The sequence below is a fragment of the Orycteropus afer genome, unplaced genomic scaffold, assembly GCF_000298275.1.
Source record: "Orycteropus afer afer isolate SDZICR_OR568_19922 unplaced genomic scaffold, OryAfe1.0 scaffold00021, whole genome shotgun sequence".
Classification (NCBI taxonomy): domain Eukaryota; kingdom Metazoa; phylum Chordata; class Mammalia; order Tubulidentata; family Orycteropodidae; genus Orycteropus; species Orycteropus afer.
In genome coordinates, this window is record NW_006921608.1 from 1,867,776 (window position 1) to 1,890,643 (window position 22,868).

Genomic DNA, 22,868 nt, shown 5'->3' on the forward strand with positions numbered 1-22,868 from the left:
CCATTTCAGCTCACTGATGCCTAGGATATTGATCTTTATGTGTTCCATTTCATTTTTGACAACTTCCAATTTTCCTAGATTCATACTTCATACATTCTATGTTCCGATTATTAACAGATGTTTGCAGCTGTTTCTCCTCAATTTGAGTCATGCCATCTAAGCAAATGTAGGTACCAAAAGCTTTACTTTATCCATATCATTAAGGTTGGTTTTACTCTGATGAGGCAGCTCTTTCCCAGTCATATTTTGAGAGCCTTCTGACCTAAGGGGCTTGTTTTGCTGCACTGTATCGGACAATGTTTCCGGGCTATTCATAAAGTTGCCCAGTAATGATTCTCTGCTATTCATAGGTTTTCCCTGGCCAATAATTCTTTGAGAAGTGGATGGCCTCTTCCTTCTTCCTAGTCTGTCTCAGCCTGTAAGCTGCATTGAAACCTGTGCACCATGTACAACCCTGCTGGCATTTGAAAGACTGGTGGCACAGCCTCAAGCCTTACAGCAACATACAAGCCACCACTGTATGACAAACTGACAGACAAGTTTGTCTCCCTTAGTTGTTTGAAACCTCTCCACCCTCTTCTTACCTGGATCCTGCTACTTTGGTGTCCCCAGCCTTCCCTCCTTCCTGCCTCTTGGGTGGGGCCCCTCCCTTCCCTTACCTGGATCCTGCCACTTTATCATCTTCGGCATTATATGTGGATTAAACATATAAATACTTTTAAATCAGGGCTTTGAACCAGTTCATTCCAGTTGGAGCCCCTGCTAAGAAGTTGCATTTCCATCTCACATATACTGAATCAATTTACATTTTAGCAGGGTCCCAAGGAGATTCTTATGTATAAGAATCTATAAGGATCTTCAAGAACCACCTGAGATTTGGTCAAAATGTAGATTCTGATTCAGTATCTCTGGGGTGGAAATGCAAATTCTTAGCAGTGGGTCAAATTGGCATGAACCTGTTTGAAGTCCTGTTTTAAATCCATGAGCTTGCAATGATACTAGTAACAAAATAAAACACACAAAAACTCCTGATCCAAATCATGATTTTGAAAACTAATAAATAAGAGGAAAGAACCAAGTATTTTTCCTGCCTTTCCTATATGAACTGTTCTTTTGGGTTGTCAAATAATTGTTCAAGGAATTTCTCTTCATAGAAGTATTTCAGATTATAATTGAGAAAGGAATGATGGAATTAGAATATCATCATTTTTACATCCAGTAAGTTAATGAGTTCAGGCAATGATCATTAATGGAAGGAGGACTGAGCAATCTACTTCCATAGAGATACCACCTCAGAAACCCAAGGACAGGTCGCTATGAGTTGGATCCTGCTTGACATCAGTGAGTTTGGTTTTTGGTTTGAGCATCACAAAAGGGGAAACATTAGACATTGTGTGCCTAATAATGGAAAATGTATTACCATCTATGAAGAAGTCTTGCCTAAAAATTGGGCCTGAATCTGATTCTATTATTCTTAACTACCTATGCATGGAAAATACAAGGGAGAGAGGGACAATTTAAATTCCAGGGATGCAATCACTAAATTTCAGACTGTTATAAATTCTATTAGATAGGTGACCAGCTTCTTTTGTAAGTAAATTGCAAGGAAAGAGAAATGCATCAAAGAGACTTGAAATTAATAATAAATTGCAACATGGATTTTATATAGATCGTAATTTAAACAAATTGACTACAAAAGAAAGAAGGAAGGAAGAAAGTAAAGAAGGAACCATCAAAGGAAGGAAAGAAGGAGGAAAAACTACCAACAGGGGAAAGTCAAACAATCATTTGATAAGGAGTCATAGTTACCATTTTTTTCAGGTTGATATTTGTGTTGTAGATGTTTTTAAAAAATCTTTTAGAGTTATCTCCTGAAGTATTTATAGATGAAATATCTGCTTCAAAACAATACAGGGGCTTGGAAAGAGTAGAGATGTGGATGAAATAAGATTAGCCAAAGTTCATAATTGTTGCAGTTGGTGATGGGCACATTAGGATTTATTACTGTTTTCTCTTTCTTGTTTTTTTTGTTTTAATTTTCCAGAACCATCAAATGATCTATTGTAGTTATTATAAAATTATTTCTGTTTGGGTATGAAGCTGGTATAGGTGTTATCTAAAGTCACTGCCAATTTGATAATTCTTGGAGTGGATGAAAATAAAATAATTCCCAACAATGTCAGTGAATCTAATCGGAACATGGTACCTGAGCTACATAATCCCTCTTAGGGCTGTTTTCCCACGTGGTCCTATAAAAACTTAGAATTATTGAAGACTAACTAAAAATAGAGGAGCTCTGGTAGCATAGTGCCTAAGGCACTTGACTGCTAACCAGAAGGCTGGTGGTTCAAACCCACCAGCCACTCCTTGGAAGGAAGGTTGGGCATTCCTACTTTCATAGTGATAGTGCCTCAGAAACCCAAGGAGGGGTCGCTATGAGTTGGGGCCGACTCGATGGCAAATAACAACAACAACAACAACAACTAAAAATAGAAGAGATCATATTATATTTAACTTAGGAAAAAAATAATATGAAATCTGTACCAACCTCTAAATGTCATCATATTTTCAGTAAATGAGCTGATCAGGACTCGTGCACCAAAAGATTCTTTGACCCAACCTGGGTAATCTTGGCCTACTATTTTGATATTTCTACTCAGTATCCCAACATCAGCTGCCAGTGTATAGCTCTGACCTGTGCCAGGAACATGGTACTTTTGAGCTGCAACAGAAGGTCAGCTAAATTAGTACCAATGCTGAAGAACCCCTGTCTTTATTAGATTCTTTGCAGGTCATAAGATAAAGAACTTTCAATTAGTCCAAAAGTCAACACAAATACATGAATTGATTAAATTTGCATGTTTAAACACAGATAGATGTCAGACTGAAAGTGTGGTATCTTTTAATTTATAAACTGAAATAATACAACAACAAAAAAAAAATTATTCTGTTTATACCTGGAAGCTTGCCTAAAGCAGAGAGTACCAAGTCTTACCTCAGAAAATGTGGTATAGTAGGTCTGGGGTGGTGCCCAGGAACCTGCCTTTTTATATCTCCCAAATGTTCCCCTCCTGCCAGTCATTTTAAAGCAGTGGTGTGGCAACTGCCCTTGTAGAAAGACTGCTTTAGAGTACCATTTTCCTAATTTGTTTCTATATGGCACATTTCTCAATCACAAATGCATGAAGGATCGTGCAGTTCTGCACAGTAAGTTCTGTCTCGTGAAATAAGCTAAGTCACATGGAAGGTTATGAAGCTACATATTAAACTGAAGATTTTTCAAAGAGCCATTCTTGAAAACTAAGTGGAAAAGAGTTACCTTGCTAAATAAAGAAATATTTGTTTTCTTTGACTCAAAACATCTCTTTATACTATGTAAAATTCAGAAAGAGTCAAATAAACATATGTATATCTCTACTTCCCAATTTCTAATACAGATTGGAGACAAAATACATTTTTAAAAACCTTAGTTCATTTTACTCAATCAATTACTAATTCACCTTTCAGCTGAATCATTATCATCAAGAAAAATCACAATAATCCAAGTCTACAAATCCTTTTCAAAGTGATTGATTGAAATTCTAATTAAAAAGCTAGTTCTTTGCCTTCAAGATAGAACCTTGGTAAATCAAAAGAAAGGGCAAAGTAATTCAATCAATATTTATTGAACATTTACGATGAGACTGAGGCATGTTTGTGCTCTAAAAATGATTACAGTTCAATGTAAGAGATCAATGAATAAACAGATATTTACAGTGCAGTTCTGTAAATAAAATGATGAATAGCAAGGTAAGGAACACATTAGCTTTGCTTCTGCTCCCTGGCATGTTGTAGTAACTCTGTATTTGCTGAAGGAATAAATGCATCCTGTAGGGACTATTAGAAGTTGGCACATAACTAGTAATGGTACTAGCAGTGGTACCAGTGCAAATCTGAATGTAATGTTCCTCTGAAATATATTTGTGACATGTCTTATCAAATAATTTTAATTAAGGAGTAGAACATTAGAAATGTGAGTATTTCAAGACATTTTAATTATTCACCTATTTGGTAAAGAGCAGCTACTTACCCAGGTGAGTATAGGAAAGAGTATCATTGAGAATGAGAACTTTGTGATCATGCAGGACTTTCGCAATTCTTTTGGTTTCTGTCTGCTGGAAATCATAGCTTGTGGTTGTTATCACAATCTCTTCACCCTCCTTAAAAAATTCCAGTGCCAAATTCAAGAACAGTTGTTTAAATAAGTTTCGATTTCTTAGTAATAACAATTACATAATTTCCATTTAATTTATGCCTGATTAACAATCGTGGTATTACAAAAAAAAAAAAAAGAATATACTGTACATTTAGAATATAAATATACTTGTGTTGTTGTTGTTGTTATGTGCCATCGAGTTGGACCCGACTCATAGCAACCCCTCCTTGGATTTCCGAGGCAGTATCACTACGGAAGTAGATTGCCCCATCTTCCTTCTGAGGAGTGGCTGGTGGGTTTGAACCGCCAGCCTTCTGGTTAGCAGTCAAGTGCCTTAGGCACTATGCTACCAGAGCTCCCCCATACTTGTGTTCGATATTAACAATTATAAGTTTTGAATTGTATCTGCATTTTCTTAAATTTATCATTTAAAGCAATTGTAGCAATATGTATTTTAAAATTAAATATATCAAAGCAAATATTAAAAACTGGTCAGGATGTATTCTTAATACTTGATGTTTTAAAATCAATTTCCTTTGCAAAATTAACTATCATTTGATAATTCTGAAAGGTGGGAAAGGCAAAGCAAAGTTAAAGGGTAAGCCCAAGACCTAGTATCTAGTCTTTGTATATTAAGCTCCTTCTTGTCATCCATGTCTCTGCTCAAACGTCACACTTTCAAGAGAGACTTTCTCTGGCCACTGTACTTAATGTTATCTACCACTTCTACCCTGACATGCTCTGTCACACTACCTGCTTTATTTCTTCCATCACATGCATGTACAATCTGTACACATATTTGTTCATTTAGTCTGCCTCTCTGATATGCAGTTGGCATTAAGAAAATATTAACTGGATAAATAATAGGATATTGGAATCCTTTATTTAATTACTCTCTCTTAAAAAAAGTAATCACACTTGAACTATCATAATTAAGAATATATTATAAATAGATTATAATACAACCCAATAAATTCTCCTCCTATTCATCAATTTTTAACTACCTTAGGAGAGCAAAGCCATGTATTTTGATGATTTGTATTGATTTGTTCAGACTAAGGCTTTCTTAGATATGGAACCCTAAAGCTCAGCTTCACCAGCAGAAACCTAGCTGAGGTCTGAGAGACTAGAAATACAATTCATCCATTTTCCTGATCCTTTGTCATTAAAGAACATACTGGTAAAACGTGGTATCTATGCCCTGTATCTGTTCATGAATATAATATGGGTGGGAATTGCCACTATTCATATTTTACCAAAATCTCTCATTTAATGAGGCATTAAATACCTCTGGGCATCAGGATTTGTTTCTTTTCCAAATTCTTAAAATTTAAAACCGCAAAGTGGAAGCAAAAAGGTAACCAAGATAACAATAAAATATATTCTTATTTTCTGTTTTGTAATAAAACATTTTTCACCCAAAACAGTGATACTTTTCTTTCATGACTAGTATATACATAATGAGTTTCATATATTCTGAAGGACATGTGAGACCACAGTATTTAAATAATTGTTATCAGGTCAGCTTTCTGAGTGCAAACTGATTTTAAAATACACCTTTCTCACTTGATTAATCACTTGAGAAAGCAAATGCCATCTTTTTAAGCTGACCCACTGGGTAGGACTTGCGACCACATATTTCCTTTACCTGCCAATCCACAGTATCCATCAGAGACAGGACTCTGGAACCCGCCTCTGCGGTTTCTGAGAGCTTCGTTTTATATTTTGAACGTGGAATTCCATGAAGATCCAGCTCACCAAACACCCCTGGATGAGAAAAACATGCTCCCATTTATCCACCACACACTATTGGGTTAGGTGCTAGGATAAAATGAATCCGTTCTTTGATACATTTTAATAAGCAATTGAATTTTTAGCATGAATGTGTGAATTGGGGTTATCTGCTCATAGGCTATATAAGGAAGCTTTGACCCTTTGACCCACTACTAGGAATCTGGTCCATAGAAATCAAAGCCAATGCATAAGAATACATGAATGAGGATGTTTACCACTGCCATGTTTAGAAAGAGAAAACAAATCCAAATGTACATCAATTGGGAAATGATGGAATAAACTATAGTGTATTCATACAGTGGAGTATTATGCTATAAAATGGTAACTTTAATCTATAAGAATTGATCTGAAAGATGTCCATAATATGGGGAGTGGGGAAAGATACATAATAATATATTAAGTTTGACAGTGATTTTTAAAAGGAAGAGTCCTATTACAATATATCAATATGCATGATGTGAATGTCAGCACAGTTAAAAAGCATGGAGACCTGTGAAAACGCTTCCCCAATGTCATTTTCCTCAAGGGGGCAAAATTGGAATGGGTGCATATTTTTTTCTTGATATTGCTCTGTGTTGTTTGAAGTATTATTATTATTATTTTTTAAATGTATAAAAGAAAAAAATATATATTTTAAGATTAAGTTTGTCTGCCTCAGGATGATGCCAGTAGAGAGCTGACTTACTATTGATCCATTCTTTAATTCCCTTATTTACTGAGTGCTTGTATATGTCTTCTAAATTAATATGCAATACTGTTAATTGAAGGAGTCTTGGTGATGCAGAGGTTAAGCACTTGGCTGCTATTTGAAAGGTTGACTGTTCAAACCCACCAGGTGTTATATGGGAGGAAGACATAGCAGTCTGCTTCTGTAAATATTTACAGAGTTGGAAATCCTATGGGGCAGCTCTACTCGGTCCTATAGGGTCTCTATGAGTTGGAATTTGACTTGACAGCAATGAGTTTGGTTTTGGTTTAGTACTAATTAGTTAAATGAGAACAAATCAAAACCTTCCAGGCCCTTTACTTTCCAAGGTCAATAGGAATATTTATGACTATAGCAATGCAACTGGGAAATTAAAGCTTGTGTTTGGGTAACTGATAAGAAATTGGATAATAACTGTTTAATTGGAAATTAAATGCTTGTGACTGGATAACTGATAGCAAGGTCAACTGACCAACAAGATTGTTTAATACTGTAAATACAATAATATGTAGGAAAGTTTTCTTTTCAGGAGAAAAATCACTGAAATATGAAAAGTATTATTATTTATATAGGGAAATGATTATGGAAATAAGATCAGAAAAACAATACACTTATGGAGAAATATGTTAATAAATTGACTTTATAATGAATTATAGTTTGGTATACAATATATACATCTATACAACTATAGTAATGTCACATGATTTAATTTTTAAAATGTCTTTTTTTTTTTTTTTAGCATTCTTTACTATAAACAAATATCCGCAAAAGTTTCTGATACCATAACATCATGAAGTGATAACAAGGACTTTGCTACTATAATTTGGATTATCAAAACTGATATGACACTTTGGGTGCAGGGAGACACATACCTAAGACCTTTGACCCTTGATTTGGTCCTTCTGGTAGAGTCCAGTCTGGGGTAGAATGATTTCCTCTAAGTATAATCTGTAGTTCTCCTTTAAAAGGGTTATCCTCCCAGCCACCAATTAATCTACCTCCCTGCAGAAGTGAAGAAGAAAACTGTTAACACTTTAAAATTGAGCAGAAAAAAATTCCCCTATTAAAAAAGGAATTAAGAAGTCACTGGTAACCTCCTCTAGTAAAAATGAATGAATTTTGTCATAATATAGAGAACAGAGAGAGTTATAACTTACACATTCATTGTGGGTTAAGCAGTACCAATAACTTTCCCAAGATTAAATTTAATACCTCCTAAGATCTAAAGTAACACTTGTTAAACTCTGCATTTTAAGATACGATACCACATCATATTTTTGGGAGCCCTGGTGGCGTAGTGCCTGAGGCACTTGACTGCTGACCAGAAGGCTAGCAGTTCAAACCCACCAGCCGCTCCTCAGAAGGAAGACTGGGCAATCTACTTCAGTAGTGATACTGCCTTGGAAACCCAAAGAGGGGTCACTATGAGTTGAATCCAACTCAAGGGTGATGAGTTGTTGTTTTTTTTTTAATACCATATCTTAGACTCTTCACACTTGCATTCAAATTATCCATTTATGAGCCATCATTGCTAATAATCATTGTTGTTGTTGTTGTTATGTGCCATCGAGTGGGACCTGACTCATAGCGACCCCTCCTTAGGTTTCTGAGGCAGTATCACTACGGAAGTAGATTGCCCTACCTTCCTTCCGAGGACTGGCTGGTGGGTTTGAAGCACCAGCCTTCTGGTTAGCAGTCAAGTGCCTTAGGCACTACACTACCAGAGCTCCCAATAATCATAATAGCTATCATTTAAATATTTATTGACACTATGTCAGGCATAGGAGCTCTGGCAGAGCAGTGGTTAAAACATTCGGCTGCTAAAAGGTCAGTGGTTTGAACCCACCAGTCACTCAGTGAGAGAAACATGAGGTAGTCTGCTTCCACAAAGATTTAAATCCTGTGGGGCAGTTCTGCTCTGTCTTTTGGAGTCATTCTGAGTCAGATTCGACTAGATGGCAGTGGGTTGGATTTGGTTTTTAGGATGCCAGGCGTAACATGTAAGATTTTACATATATTATCCCATTTAACCTTAGCATTAAACCAATGCATTGGAATTATTATTCTCATTTCATAGATGAGAAAACTGAAGGTGAAAGATGTCAAAATTTACCTAAGGTTACCCATCTAATAAATAGTGAAGTAAAGATTCAATGCCCAAGCATCTAACTAATGGACTCCATGCCTTTAAAGCATTAAAGACCTAATCTGGACTTTATCATTATGATCAAAGAGAAACTACTAAATACTTTTTAATAATATATTTTTGGCTAAGCTATTCTTTTTAATGAACAATAATCAAAGACTGATAATAATAAAGACTAAATAATATAAATAATTAAACTGATTAAACAGTTACATAAACCATCCGAGGTTTATGAGAAAATAAGGTGATTGTTCTAAAAATTAAAACATATTTATTATTCTGCTCCTGCTTTCATAATTCCATTGATGTCAGTTTATTTTAAGAAATATTTTTCATTTCCTTTTTTGAAACAAAGGCTTAGTTTTTTTTTGTGTTTTTTTTTTTTAATATTTGCCAGCCCTCCTGAGAATTCTTGGTTTTTTGGAACAAAGTGTTACTTTAGCTTCACCTACCTATAACACAAAGTATTCTGTGTAGAATCAAAACATTCAATTCAATGATAATTACTCCTTGTTGTTGTTGTTAGGTACCCTTAAGTCCACTCCAATTCATAGTGACCCTATGTACAAAAATGAAACACTGCCTGGTCCTGCACCATCCTCACAATCCTTGCTATGCTCGAGGTCATTGTTGTAGTCACTGTGTCAATCCATCTCATTGAAGGTCTTCTCCTTTTTTGCTGACCCACTACATTACCAAGCGTGACATGCTTCTCCAGGGAATAGTCCCTTCTGACATGACCAAAGTAGGTGAGACGAAGTCTGGCCATTCTTCCTTCTAAGGAGCATTCCAGCTGCACTTCTTCCAGGACACACTTGTTTGTCCTTCTGGCAGTCCATGGTATTTTCACTGTTCTTCAACAGCACCACAATTCAAAGCCATCGACTCCTCCTCAGTCTTCTTTAGCTTTTACATGCATATGTTGTTGTTGTTGTTGTTGTTATGTGCCATTGAGTTGGGCCCGACTCATAGCAACCCCTCCTTGGGTTTCCCAGGCAGTATCACTATGGAAGTAGATTGCCCAACCTTCCCTCCAAGGAGTGGCCAGTGGGTTTGAACTGCCAGCCTTCTGGTTAGCAGTTAAGTGCCTTAAGCACTATGCTACCAGAGCTCCTACATGCATATGAGGCAATTGAAAATACCATGGCCTGGGTTAGGTGTACCCTAGTCTTCAAAGTGACGTCTTTGCTCCTTAACATTTTAAAGAGGTCTTTTGCAGCAGATTTGCCCAGTGCAATATGATGTCTGATTTCTTGATTGATGCTTCCATGGGTGTTGATTGTGGATCCAAGTAAAATGGAATCGCTGACAACTTCAATCTTTTCTCCATTTATTGTGATGTTGCTTATTGGTTCATTTGTGAGGATTTTCATTTTTTAAATGTTGAGATGTAATCCATCCTGGAGGCTCTAGTCTTTGATATTCATGAGTAAATGCTTTAACTCTTCTTCACTTTCACCAAGCAAGGTTGTGTCATCTGTGTATTACAGGTTGTTATTGAGTCTTCCTCTAATCCTGATGCCATGATGTTCTTTGTATAGTCCAGCTTTTCAGATTATTGGCTCAGCCTACAGATTGAATAAGTATGGGGAAAGGATACAACCCTGATGCACTTCCTTCCTGATTTTAAACCATGCAGTATCGCCTTGTTCTGTTTGAACAACAGCTTTTTGGTCTATGTACAGGTTCCTCATGAGCACAATTAAGTGTTTTGGAATTCTCATTCTTCACAATGTTATCCAAAATTTGTTATGACATAGACAGTTGTGTGCCTTTGCATAGTCAATAAAACACGGCCACCAGTATTTCAAATACCAGCTAGGTCACTCATGGTGGACAGGTTTCATGGAGTTTCCAGACTAACTCAGACTGCAAGAAGGACAGTGCCATTCACTTCTAAAATAATTGGCCAGTGAAAACCTTATGAAAAGCAATGATTATTAATTATTCCTTAAGGAATGTTTAATCTACAATTTAAAGAAGAGCAGAAATGTATTGTGTGTTGTGAATTTATTCACACCAATTGAAAATGCTTTCTTATTAGTTGTTCAGTAATTTGCCTACATTTTTTAATTTGGTTAATAGGGATATAAATTACAAGACCCATTCCCTCTACCCTTACCTGCAGGGATATGTAAGTAGCATTCAAAACAACTTTTCTGTAAGAAGACTTCGCAGCTCCCACATTATATGTATCTTCCAGTTCTAGAACCCCCCAAATAATGAGCCTTTCTATTGGAGGAATATCTGTGTCTGCTACAATCCATGTTCCTGTAAAACAAAACTTCAGTATAAGACATATAAAATAATCCGTACACTACATCCTACAGGGAAAACACCAACAAACTTATCAATGAGCCTTGGTTTTTGAAGTTTGTGATTCATCATCCCACAAAATGACTAGTTTCAGTTTCTCCAAGAAAGTCTATTATCCTTAATATTCAGGTGTAAATCCACATAAAGCCCAGAAGGCTAATTTTAGTAACCAGGATATGATAGAGTCCACCCCTTTAAATTTCTTCTTTTCCCAAAGTATGCTGCATAAAGGTGGAAAGCTAACTCTTGGGACATCTGTCTGTCTTGTCACGGTGTTAATGTTAGATAAACACAAGCATTTTATTAATTTATGTTTAAGTATTTACCTTCAGGAATAACCACATTTGCTCCTGGGTGGGGTATGGTATAATTATTTTCTCGAGATGATTGCCAAAAAGAATCATTTGACCATAAACTAAAAAAAGAGAAATATTCTAATTATTATCCCTATGTATTTAATGAGTATATTCTTAGGGTTGTAGCACTAAACTAGATGTCTTGAGATGATAAAATGCAATTTAGCTTATAATTTCACCAAATAGACAAATTAATGTGCAGTTAGTAAAATACTCAACAAACATAAATTACATATATAGGTTTTTCTCCATTGAAGAAAATTTCCTTTCTATTCACCATCTGAATAACTTTTTTCTCCCACTAAATCCTTGTGACACTCTTGATTTGTCTAAAATGTAAATTATCCAATTTCCTTGTAAGGTTTTACATGGTGGAAAAATGAAATATATGTTTTATCCAATTGAAGGTTTTTATGTGTGCTATCGGGTCCGACTCGATGGCACACAACAACAACAACAACAACAACATTGCATGGAGAAAGGAAGGGAAAGATACTGTTGGTTTGATTCTGTGAAGAGAAGGGTGGCAAGGATGAGAGAATGAGTTTAAGCCACTGGTCTGGGTGTAGTGGAAGGGCATGTGTGTGTGTGTGTATATCTACAATGAAAGTTTTGTTCATGTGAAAGTGAATGGAGGAGAGAGAGTCTCCACATTTCATCACTATACCCTCTAGAAATTACCTCTTAATATAAACTCCTGAAAAGAATATTATAAAGTTTATGATATTTTCCTATTGAAAAATGTTCACAGTCAGTGGTTGCTCTCTTAACCAAGGAAAACGTTTCAAAATTCTATGATACTCATCTGGGTGCTATAAAAGGGCCAATATACAGTTTGTTCTGTTAAAATGTGATAGTTGTAAGACTAAGAAACCTGCTGCAATAAATATATTTTAATGAATGAATGAATGAACAAATTCCATTATTATTATTATTATTTTGTGCAATAGTTAATGTGATACCTATATATTTTTTAAATCTAATTCATCTAATAAATACCATTAGTGGTACTGTAGAGGACTATTAAATATCTAAATGTTCTTTTGTGATCATCATCATCATCATCATTTCTCCATAAGGACAGAAAGATACATAAAACCAGTGTTCTCCCTTACAGACAAGCAGAAAGAAAAACTACCCAAAAATTTTTAAAATATCCAAAATGTACTCTAATGCAAGGTAAAAAGTGGTATTTTACACGAGAAACAAAGATCTATACATATTCCAAAGATAGAAAAAAAATATTTTTTACTAGAAAAATTAACATAAAGAGGTAAAATATTTGAAATAAAATTAAATAAACTCTACAGTGAGATTTGACCATGAATGATATTCAAGAAAAAGAGACACCACCTGCTAAGAAAGCATTGGATTAAAGAGGAGATTTAGTTTCTGGTGCTCTACTGGATGTGCCATTAAGACATTCTTTCCTATGTAATAAGGAAATTGAGCAAGCCCTAACAATTCAGATCTAAAATTCTGAAAATCTGAGATTTCTAGTAATTTTCACACATACACACACACACAAACACACACACACTTTCTATGAGATCTTTGCATTTCCTCATCGGGGTAATTGGGAGGCTCAAGGGAAGCAATGTATGCAGAAGTGCTTTGTGACTTGCAAAGTATTGTGCAGGAGAAAGGCATTGTTAAATCACCTATGAGGGACACATGAAAGAGGGTTACATCAAGACATATAAAGGATAGTAAACCAGGAAAGGACTACATACTTGTATGTGGCTGGTCGCTTCCTGGGAGTTGGTTTTCTTGATGAGAGATCAACAGGAAAGCAGTCCTGAAGAACACAACAGTAAGCTTGGAAATTAATAGTGACATCTTTGACATCAGGATCCAGCGTCCCAGAAACAGGCTGGCTCTGGCGGAGGTCATTTCTTCCTGACACTGAGGGTGAAGCAAAAGCAGTACAAATTTACATGAGGATCAGAGTGCTTGAATCAAAGTACTTGAATGCCCCAAATCATGACATTTGTAGAAGATATTCCCTAGATAATAATGGTATAATTCAAATAGTTTTGAAGAAATTCCGCCAAAATGTACATGTCTTGTTGAGAAGCACACAATCAAAATATCTTGACAAAAATAGGTACTTTAGAACTTCAAATAAGTATTTATTCTTAAATATTTTATTTTTCAAAAATAAATAATAAAAACAAAATGAAAATACAGGTCTGCTTCTGTGGTACACATTTCTTCTTCCATGAAATATAAGTGTTGGGACCATGAGTAAGAGTGCTAGTGTCATCTCCAGGTGGAAAAAATACATATTTTTAATTTAAGTCAAAGCTTTCTTGAGAATAAATTCAGTCTCCAGTCCTTTCATTAAACATGCATTTATTGAATCCTGTTACATTCAGGGCACTGTATAACATGTTGTTAGGTGCCATTGATTTCAAACACATAGTTTAAAATAGGTCCTGATTTGAAACACAAAGCTGTCCATTAAGTAATTTTTCTCATCTTTTAGAAAAAGCACTAGTTAAAAATAATCGCCTCTGTCTAGTGAATACATACCCAAGTAGTATAGAGTACTAGTGTTTGCTTCAAGGTGCCAGTCTCCATTCTTGCTAGTATTCCAATTCAATGGGTTTGAAGAGGCATTCCTCATATCAATAATATTAAACATATCAGGATTTTGAGTGAAATTATGAGATATGATTACATAATCTTCTTTCTATAAAAGTTTGCATCAAAATATTACTTGTTTCATGTGTTAAAACTTTGTGTAATATACATTAATTTTATCACATAAAATTAGCCCCTGTATTATATTAAAATTTAAAGTATTTGTTTTAATTTTGTTTCCATCTTGCCTTTATTTCACATTTTACTTATTAACATTTGACGTGTCTATGGCAATTATGCTAGCTGTAGTACTAAGGCAATGGAAAGATTAATCAGTTAAGACTCACCTAGGGGATCTCTTGATGGATACATAGATGGATAGATGATAGAGTATGTTTGCCCACATGTGTGCACATGTGCACACATATACACACAAACATGCATTCTGATATAATGACCTGATACCTGGACTCCTCAAGGGCAAAGGGCCAATAAACTGTGTTTTGTTGATCTTCAACTCCCTAAAATGTTTCTTAAATTTTCTGGGGAGTTTGTAGTTCAAGCTGGCACCTCTCTCCAAACCTTTATATCCATAGGATAGCTTACTGAATGACAAAGGGATAGGTTTATCTTTGAGATTGTTATGGTAGGAATCTTATTAATACCAAGTTAACACATTGGGTAATTCTAAATAATGTGGTAGGCATTATGAGTAATATAATGATTGATACTACAGTCTATACTCCCTAAACATTCCCAGTCCACTAGAGAAGGCATATGTATTAATAATTAAAATATAAGGTGATGAATAAATAAGAAAATAAAGTGGGTTCTGGAATAATGCTGCTGAATTCAAATCTCAGTTGTGCCACTTACTAGCTATGCAATTGTGGATAAGTTTCTATCCTCTTTGAACTTCTGTTTCCTCATGTGTAAAAATGAGGATATTGCTAATTCACAGGTAGTTTTAAGGATTTCACTACATAGTAAGTCATTAGCAAACATGAATTGAAATCTCAGAAACAACACAAGCTAAAGAACCAAGTTAGAGAATTGGAGAATGTTCTATTTCTATAATGTTGGAAAACATGCAAAAGAATGCTAGGCATTGTTTTTGGCTGCACTGATATGGAGTGGAAGTATAAGAACATGTATGAGCATTCAGATCACCTGATTCAGGTGCTGGTTACCATTATAGGTGGAGACTGAGAAATGAAATCAGGGTAAGTTGTACAAGGGACTTCTGTATGTATATTTTCCTTAAAAAAACTACAGTAAATATTCACAGAATGTTAGCTTCAGAGAGAGCTAGGCAGTAGGCACACAAGAGTTGGCTTTTTCTATAGTTTTCTGAATGCTTGATATATTTCATAATACAAATAATAAAGTGCTTAACTGATGTCTAAGATATTATAAACAATAAATGTTAGCTATCATATGGCAACAATAACAGAGGCACAAACAGTACTATGGGAATATGGCAAAATGAGTGCTTATATGTAAAAAAAACAGAACAAAACCAACTGCCATTGAGTCAATTCCAATTCACAGCAATGCTGTAGGACAGAATAGAACTTCCCCATAGAGTTTCCAAGGCCATAAATCTTTAAAGAAGCATACTGCCACATCTTTCTCCCATGGAGTGGCTGGTGGGTTCAAACTGTTGATAGTTAGCAGCCAAATACTTAACCACTGCGCAACTAAGGGTCCTTATCAGATTCTCAGTGGAAGCTTTTCTTGACTTGCTGCTCAGAGCAGAGGTGATTTAGGGGCAGGTCAAGAAAGGTATGCAGGACTTTGATAGATGGTTATTGAGGCCAGGACATCCTGACTCTAACAACTGATACGAGTGAAAACCCAAGTGTGGGTTGTGTTTGAGGAATATGCAATTGTAATTATTAGCAGACAGTTTTATGCCTCTCTGTTTACCTTAAATCCATAGAAGGTTGATGTATATGATATGTTATTTATATGATCTACACCTTTAAAATACCAGTTAATATGATTTGCATTTGGAATCAGAGCCATCCATCCTGATGTATGAGTCAGTCGTTTCTTCTGAAAAGGAACAATGCTTGTGCCTGTAGGAAAACACAAAACAAGACGCAAATAACAGCAGTCCCAACTCATAGAAAACTATCCCTTTTATGTGCAAGTGCAAGTGCACATAAATATTGGTCTAGTCTATGGTATTCTCTAAAGAGGTCAGCGTAACATTTCATTACTTATCTTCTAAATGTCTTCATTTCAGTGAAGGTCCCAAATGTTTAATATTACATTTAACTGAAACATAAAATGCTTTATCACTTGGAATTTTGAATTGAGATGGAGTTTTTGTTCTTATAGAAAGACAGAATGGACATATAACATGTCTATGGCAATTATGCTGTAGTACTAAGGCAATGCAAGGATTCATCAGTTAAGACTCACTATTACTAACTTGGAAGGAAGGTTGGGCAATGTACTTCTGTAGAGATACTGCCTTGGAAACCCAAGGAGGGGTCACTATGAGTCAGGTCTGACTCGAAGGCACATAACAACAACAACAACAACTACTACTAAGATAAAAGTGCTTTAAAATATGAATGCTACTCTTTAAGCACCATTGATCTAAAATTTAATCCCATTTCCATTCTTTTAAGAATTGAATTCTTCACAATCCTTGATTTACAGTGTATGTAAATATAAATTCTGGTTCTTTATTAGATTTTCCTGTATCTGTTGAACTAATCAAAATCCACAAAGATACTAATGAAAATTTTTATTTAGTCTTAAGGATCTAGGCTACAACTAGACCTATCTCTTAGCACTAAATTTGTGAATAACATACTTGGAACCTAGACTACCTATTAAGGAAATATGTATACATAACTAGTAATGCTTTGAAAATAATACACATAATTTAGTAATGCTTTGGTCATGAAAGCATGCTTGACATCTTCAATAGAAGATTTTAAAAGGTCCTGTATAAAGTAAAAGGTCTGTGATTAATTGATCCTGTTCTTTTTTTCTCTCTCTCTGTCTCCAAGTTGATTAAATTTTATGTTAAATTAGCAAAGCCTTCCCTTAAAAATTTTGGAGGAAGAAGCTAGCAGCAAGTTTATGAAATTAATAGTTATTGATTTTCTTTTGGGGATAGACAAAAGAAAATTTTAAGGGGGTGGATATCAAGGGAAAAGAAATTAATTCTTAGGCTTATAAGTTAGTCTTCTTTCTCAAAGGGCCTTGAGCGGAGCCAGTAAAAGCTCTTAATACAAAAACCCCTGAAAAGTACAAGAAGAACTATAATAATTTGTTTACTATGTATTTGATGATGGTTCAGCAAATATCCGTTCATTGTTCTCTCTTCCTGAGGGCAGAGTAGATGGGCCTACTGTTGGTCAACTCTTTTGGCCAATGGCATATTAGCAAGATGTTCTCAAGCACTGACTCGAAAAGAGGTTGTTGAGGGTGTTTGACCTCTTGAGCCTCACAACGCAATGAAAGAGCCTTCTACTCATTACAGTAGCAGCTGTTCCTTCCTCCTGAGTCCTGCCAGGAGCACAAGTGGAGCAGAACTGAACCTACCCACAAACACCTCTGGAGTTTCAGAAATAGTATCTTTATTGTAGCAAATAGATAAATCAACACAGTCTCTGGTGACTGGTATGCCCCTACTCATCTAGCAAATACTCAATCAACAAAGAAAAGAAAAATCATTTGCATTTGGTGGGAGGAACAATAGTATACTTTCACTGTATTTCCCTAAGGGTCATGTCACCTTTCCTGCTCTCTATGGTAATTTGTCCGGGGCTTCCTTAATCAGCAGAATATCGCGGCGATCCATCAATTTACCCAGTGTTTCTCAAGTACCCAAATGAGTTTGTTATTTGTTTCTGCCTGGACTCTGACTGATAAGTTTTGTGCATCATCCAACATTCTATATCAAGTGAAAACTCAAGAAGATGATCACAAAAATTTAGGAAAACATATTCAAATTAATGGCCTAAACTCATATTTCACTTACCAAAAGAGTCTGAGAGAACCACATCCTTTTCTAGCAGAGATACTGGAGAAGGCTTATTGAACGCTAAACGGTGAAAACTGACAGAGGCATCGCAGACAGACCCGGGGAATCCAATGCTCCACTCGGGTTCTTGAGTGCAGTGAGAAGGATCCAGCAACGAGCTGTGAGGGATGACGGTGTGTCCTTTGTGTCCTGGGAAAGGAACACGAACCAGGTGGTTTCTATCTGCCCTCATGAACTGTCTGCAACATAAAAGTACTGTGACCCATAGAGCCACTGACAAAATCCAAAAGTCTTGATCTTTTTTTCTTTTTTCTTTTTTTTGGCATGGAGCAAAGGACCACATACAGACACTGTTCAGCTGACTCCTTGGTGAAGGACCTTATTGTGGGTGTGGTGGACATAGGAGATTTGCAGTAACGAGAGCCAGAATAGATGATGGGAAGTGGATTTCTAACAAGTTACAAATCTGTGTATCAACAATACACAGAAGGATTCAAATTCAGACAGTCTCACCGAACCTGCACCAATGCACTGTTAACTAACATTAAAAATCTAAGCTGAACTATGTAAAACAATAGATTACACAAAGTTTTACATGTCAAAAATACCTAAATATCCTCCTTCTTTAAGCCACAATAAGAGCAGAGACAGAAGTGAACGACTAGAGTTGGGAACTCAGTCTACTTAAATATCAAGATGAGCATTCTTTCATCTTTCAGAGTCTTTCAGAAGAAAATACTCAAGATCTGTGGGCTTACTTGTGTATCGTCTCTCTCTCTCATACAGTGTTATGCAGAACACATTTTACACACACAAATCCCTGCTATCTTATTCAGACAAGCCTTTATCCTTATACATTTGTAAAAACTCTAAATTCTAGAAACAATATTTACAGAAAATATTACATACTCTGAACTTGAAAGGCTAAAATGTTTGAGTTGAAAGATACTGAGTTTTGTACTAGAGTTAACATATTCTTTGAACTAATTCTAAATTTAACATGAAAAGAAAATGGTCAACAGCAGGCCTGTAACTTACTTCGGCCCAGCAGAATATTTTAGTGGTATATACCTGGCCTGTCTATATTTCTTGTGTAAGTAAATTTGGAATTTATGGGTATATGGGATATGTCTAACTAGAGAAATTGGGTACTCATGTAAGCAGTTTCTTATCTATACAATTAATGGAGTATAAGATGGAAGAGTTTCAAAACTGAAATGGTTTCCTTTTGTGATCAATGTTTCCATAAACATTGCTCAAAATTTGCTGTTATCCCAAATCAAAGTGCAAATGCAAGAGCAAGAGGACATATTCAGGGATGGTGTCTGATAGTCTGTGGCTCCTCCAGGAAAGAATGTCTCATCTGTGCCTGCAGTTTGCCTATATCCTTTATCGTCATAATATTGGGTACCAGGTTAGATCTGTGATTCATGTGCATCTTCTCTGATAAACCAAGTTCCTATGATCACAAAACACATATTTCTCATGTATTTCATCACAAATTAAAAAATAACATTACCTGTAAGTGAACCATCAACATCAATCAGTACCATTTCATGTTCCCATCGAAATCCAGCCTTGTTCGGTGTGTTAAAATACTGGATGTCAACAAATTTTGCACTCCAACCTCCACATCTGTCATTACAAACGCCAGTGATGGATGTCACTCCTAAAGCTACACAGCTGGGACGGTCAAAGTTCATAAAACGTACGGAAGATACAGTCAAGCCCGCACTGAAAGGGAGACGCAGGCCTTTCATTGTGCAAAATGCAGACCCCATTCCCAGTGCGTCGAGATGACCAACTATTTTGGCATTTTTAATCACTGCTCCATTGGTCTCACCCCATCCTCCAACATAAGGTGCCAGGATCCTCTTGGTCTCGATTCCAGCCTCATAATTATTTACCATCACAAAGTTATGGAATTGAAGGGCACCACCATGGACCCATTCAGCTCCTTTTTGACAGTTCCAAGTGGTAAGTGAACTAAATATTGCAGGCACTGGCACTGTAGAAGTGCAAGATCCTGTTTGCATGGGGAAATATTCTTCAAATATCCACATTCCAAACCAACCTTGAGAATGAACAGTGTTGTTAAAGAATTCTCCAAGAGGAATTCTTTTTTGGCAAGTGTTTCGGTCATAGGAAGGTCCATCTGGGTGGTTATTCATTCGGTACCAAAAGCCAAAGTGAGTACCACCAGCGGCTGCATTGTGTCGTATGGTGTTGTTTGGGTTGGTTACCCAGAATGCAGCTGGGGTCACATCATCATTCAGAAGGCTAGTACTTTGCTGTACAAAGACTGCCAAGTTATACTGCAGGATATTGCCATGTTCGATACCATCTTCTATAAAAAATGCTCCTCCCTTGATATCGTAGATAATATTCCTCTCAATCAGAAGGTGATGTGTGTTATGGATAGTAACAGCTCTGTTATAGGTCTGGTGAATTGCACAGCCTCTTACATAAGACTTAAACTGCAAATCTCCCAACAGGTGCCAATGTATTGGATATCGTCCCAACCGGAAAGCCTGGCCAGCATGGAATACCTATCAGGTCCAGAAATCACAGCTATTTACTGATCCACATAGACTCAGCATTTGTCTAGTTCATATTTTCCTGCTCTAAAATATCTCCAATTTTATATTAACTCTTAATACACATCTATCTTTCATATTATTTACATTTCTCTTTTGAAAATGTTAATAGACTCCCCAACCTACCTCTTTTTTCATAGGTACCATGTGTAACAGCCATTTTTTTTAATCAAATGAATTAATGAATTAATAAATGAAAGCCATCTTTGATTTTCTGCCTTTCACTTTAGTGTATTACCAACCTTTTGTGTTGTGAAAATAAAACTGAAAATACGTCCTTTCCCCCATTTGATTTTTATCTAATAAGAAGAAACATTTATTGCTTACCATGTGCCAGATACGTGCTGTGAAATTTATGTGAATGATCACATTCTTACCACAACCCTATGAAGTAGCCACTGTCACTAACTTCATCTTATGGGTGAAGAAACAGAGCTTTAGATCAGTTTTGATCACAAAACTCCATGTAAGTCCAGATTGGTCTGATTCTAGAGTTGGTGGTCTTATTAACCACTATGTGCTTTCTTTCAATAGGTCTGTGATCAATAATCAAATACCTATACACATTGCCACTGGGTCAAATCTGACTCATAGCAAGCCTATAGGATAGAGCAGAACTGATCCACAGGGTTTCCAAGGTTACAAACCTTTACAGAATCAGATGGCCACATCTCTCTCCTTTGGAGTGGCTGGTGGGTTCAAAGCACAAACTTTTCACTTAACAGCTGAGCTCTTAATCACTGCACCACCAGGGATCCTTATATAGTGGATGTCAGTGTGTGTGTGTGTGTGGGTGGGAGGGGGTAATGTGGGTGTATATGCCTGTTTGTCTAGTATGATCCCGTGGGAGAGGAAAGAAAAAATTAGGGCCTCTGTTTACTTTAACTCTTAATTGAAAAATAAAAATTAAGCATTACAAATATTTAGTATACAGCTTGACCCTAGCACCAATACTCAGTGCACACTCAGATGTGGTGTGTGTAGGGACAGCAAATCCAAGAGGAGAGGGGTTTCACAACATGGAGGCAGTGGCTCTGTCACCCTAACTGGTAAATTTGCATTCAAGGATTATTGGATTATCAGATGTATGGACTTTACTATCTACTTTTTATTAGATTAATCCTCACAAAATGAGCCAAGGGCTTAAAATGATTCCTGAAATGAAAGTGTAAATTGAAGATAATAATAATGCAAGCAGAAGCAAACAAAAATAAACTTGGAAGAGTTAACATTTCTTCTACTTTTAGTAGGAGCTCTTTGTCAGCTGTATTTTGAAATTAAACAAACAGAAAAAGAAACAATGATGATTAATCACATAGAACAAAAGCCTGTTGTCCATCACCTAAGTAGATTTGATGCCTTCAAATATTAACTAATTCTTAAAAAAATGTACTTCTTTTATAAATAAATAAATACACATACACCAAGGGTGGTGTGTTTACAGAATCGTTACTGAGAGGAACACATTAGAAAAGGTCTCACTTTTAGTTCTTTGGTTCAAGATTTTTTATTCATTTACTTCATTTACTAATTCATTTCTCAAATACCTATTTTTATTTATCACTAAATAAATTAATTGTTCTCTTTTGTTCTTTCTTTCATGTTAACCACCCATTATACCTACCCTTCCATGAAGAGCTCTTGTGGCATAGTGAATAAGGCACTTGACTGCTAACCTAAAGGTCAGCAGTTCAAATCCACCAGCCACTCCGCAGAAGGAAGACTGGGCAATTTACTTCTGTAAAGATTTACCACCTTGGAAACCAAAAGGTGGGGAGGTCACTATGAGTCAGAATTAACTCGATAGCAGTGAGTTTGGTTTGGTTTACACCCTTCCATATTTTATCTTCTAAGGGTCACTTTGGAAGTAGATTGCCCAACCTTCCTTCCAAGGAGTGGCTGGTGGGTTTGAACCACCAGCCTTCTGGTTAGCAGTCAAGCGCCTTAGGCACTAGGCTACCACAGCTCCTGACAATAACAACAACAAGGGTATACAGAGCTTTCATTTCAGTAAGGAGAAATGCTTCCATGAAAAAACATTAGCTGTATGAACTGGATGTAAATTTATACTCCTAAGCAAAAGCAAGGCTCTTGCAGTATGGCTGTGCCTGGCTGTCCTGCCTCACTTTCCGGAACCCCATGTTATCGATCTCATGTGCTGGG

General features: G+C 36.2%; 1 protein-coding gene across 1 annotated transcript in view; it reads right to left on the reverse strand.

Moving 5' to 3' along the window:
* PKHD1L1 (PKHD1 like 1) overlaps positions 1 to 22,868 on the reverse strand; it is a 199,004-nt gene that overhangs the window by 76,565 nt on the left and 99,571 nt on the right. Inside the window, exons 47-57 of the mRNA XM_042783626.1 lie at positions 19,628 to 20,657; positions 18,106 to 18,297; positions 16,029 to 16,180; positions 14,049 to 14,208; positions 13,247 to 13,418; positions 11,484 to 11,572; positions 10,964 to 11,112; positions 7,568 to 7,697; positions 5,844 to 5,962; positions 4,070 to 4,199; positions 2,549 to 2,722 (exon numbers count right to left, since the gene is read on the reverse strand). Of these exons, the coding sequence (XP_042639560.1) occupies positions 2,549 to 2,722; positions 4,070 to 4,199; positions 5,844 to 5,962; positions 7,568 to 7,697; positions 10,964 to 11,112; positions 11,484 to 11,572; positions 13,247 to 13,418; positions 14,049 to 14,208; positions 16,029 to 16,180; positions 18,106 to 18,297; positions 19,628 to 20,657 (2,497 nt within the window). The remainder of the gene's footprint in view (positions 1 to 2,548; positions 2,723 to 4,069; positions 4,200 to 5,843; positions 5,963 to 7,567; positions 7,698 to 10,963; positions 11,113 to 11,483; positions 11,573 to 13,246; positions 13,419 to 14,048; positions 14,209 to 16,028; positions 16,181 to 18,105; positions 18,298 to 19,627; positions 20,658 to 22,868) is intronic.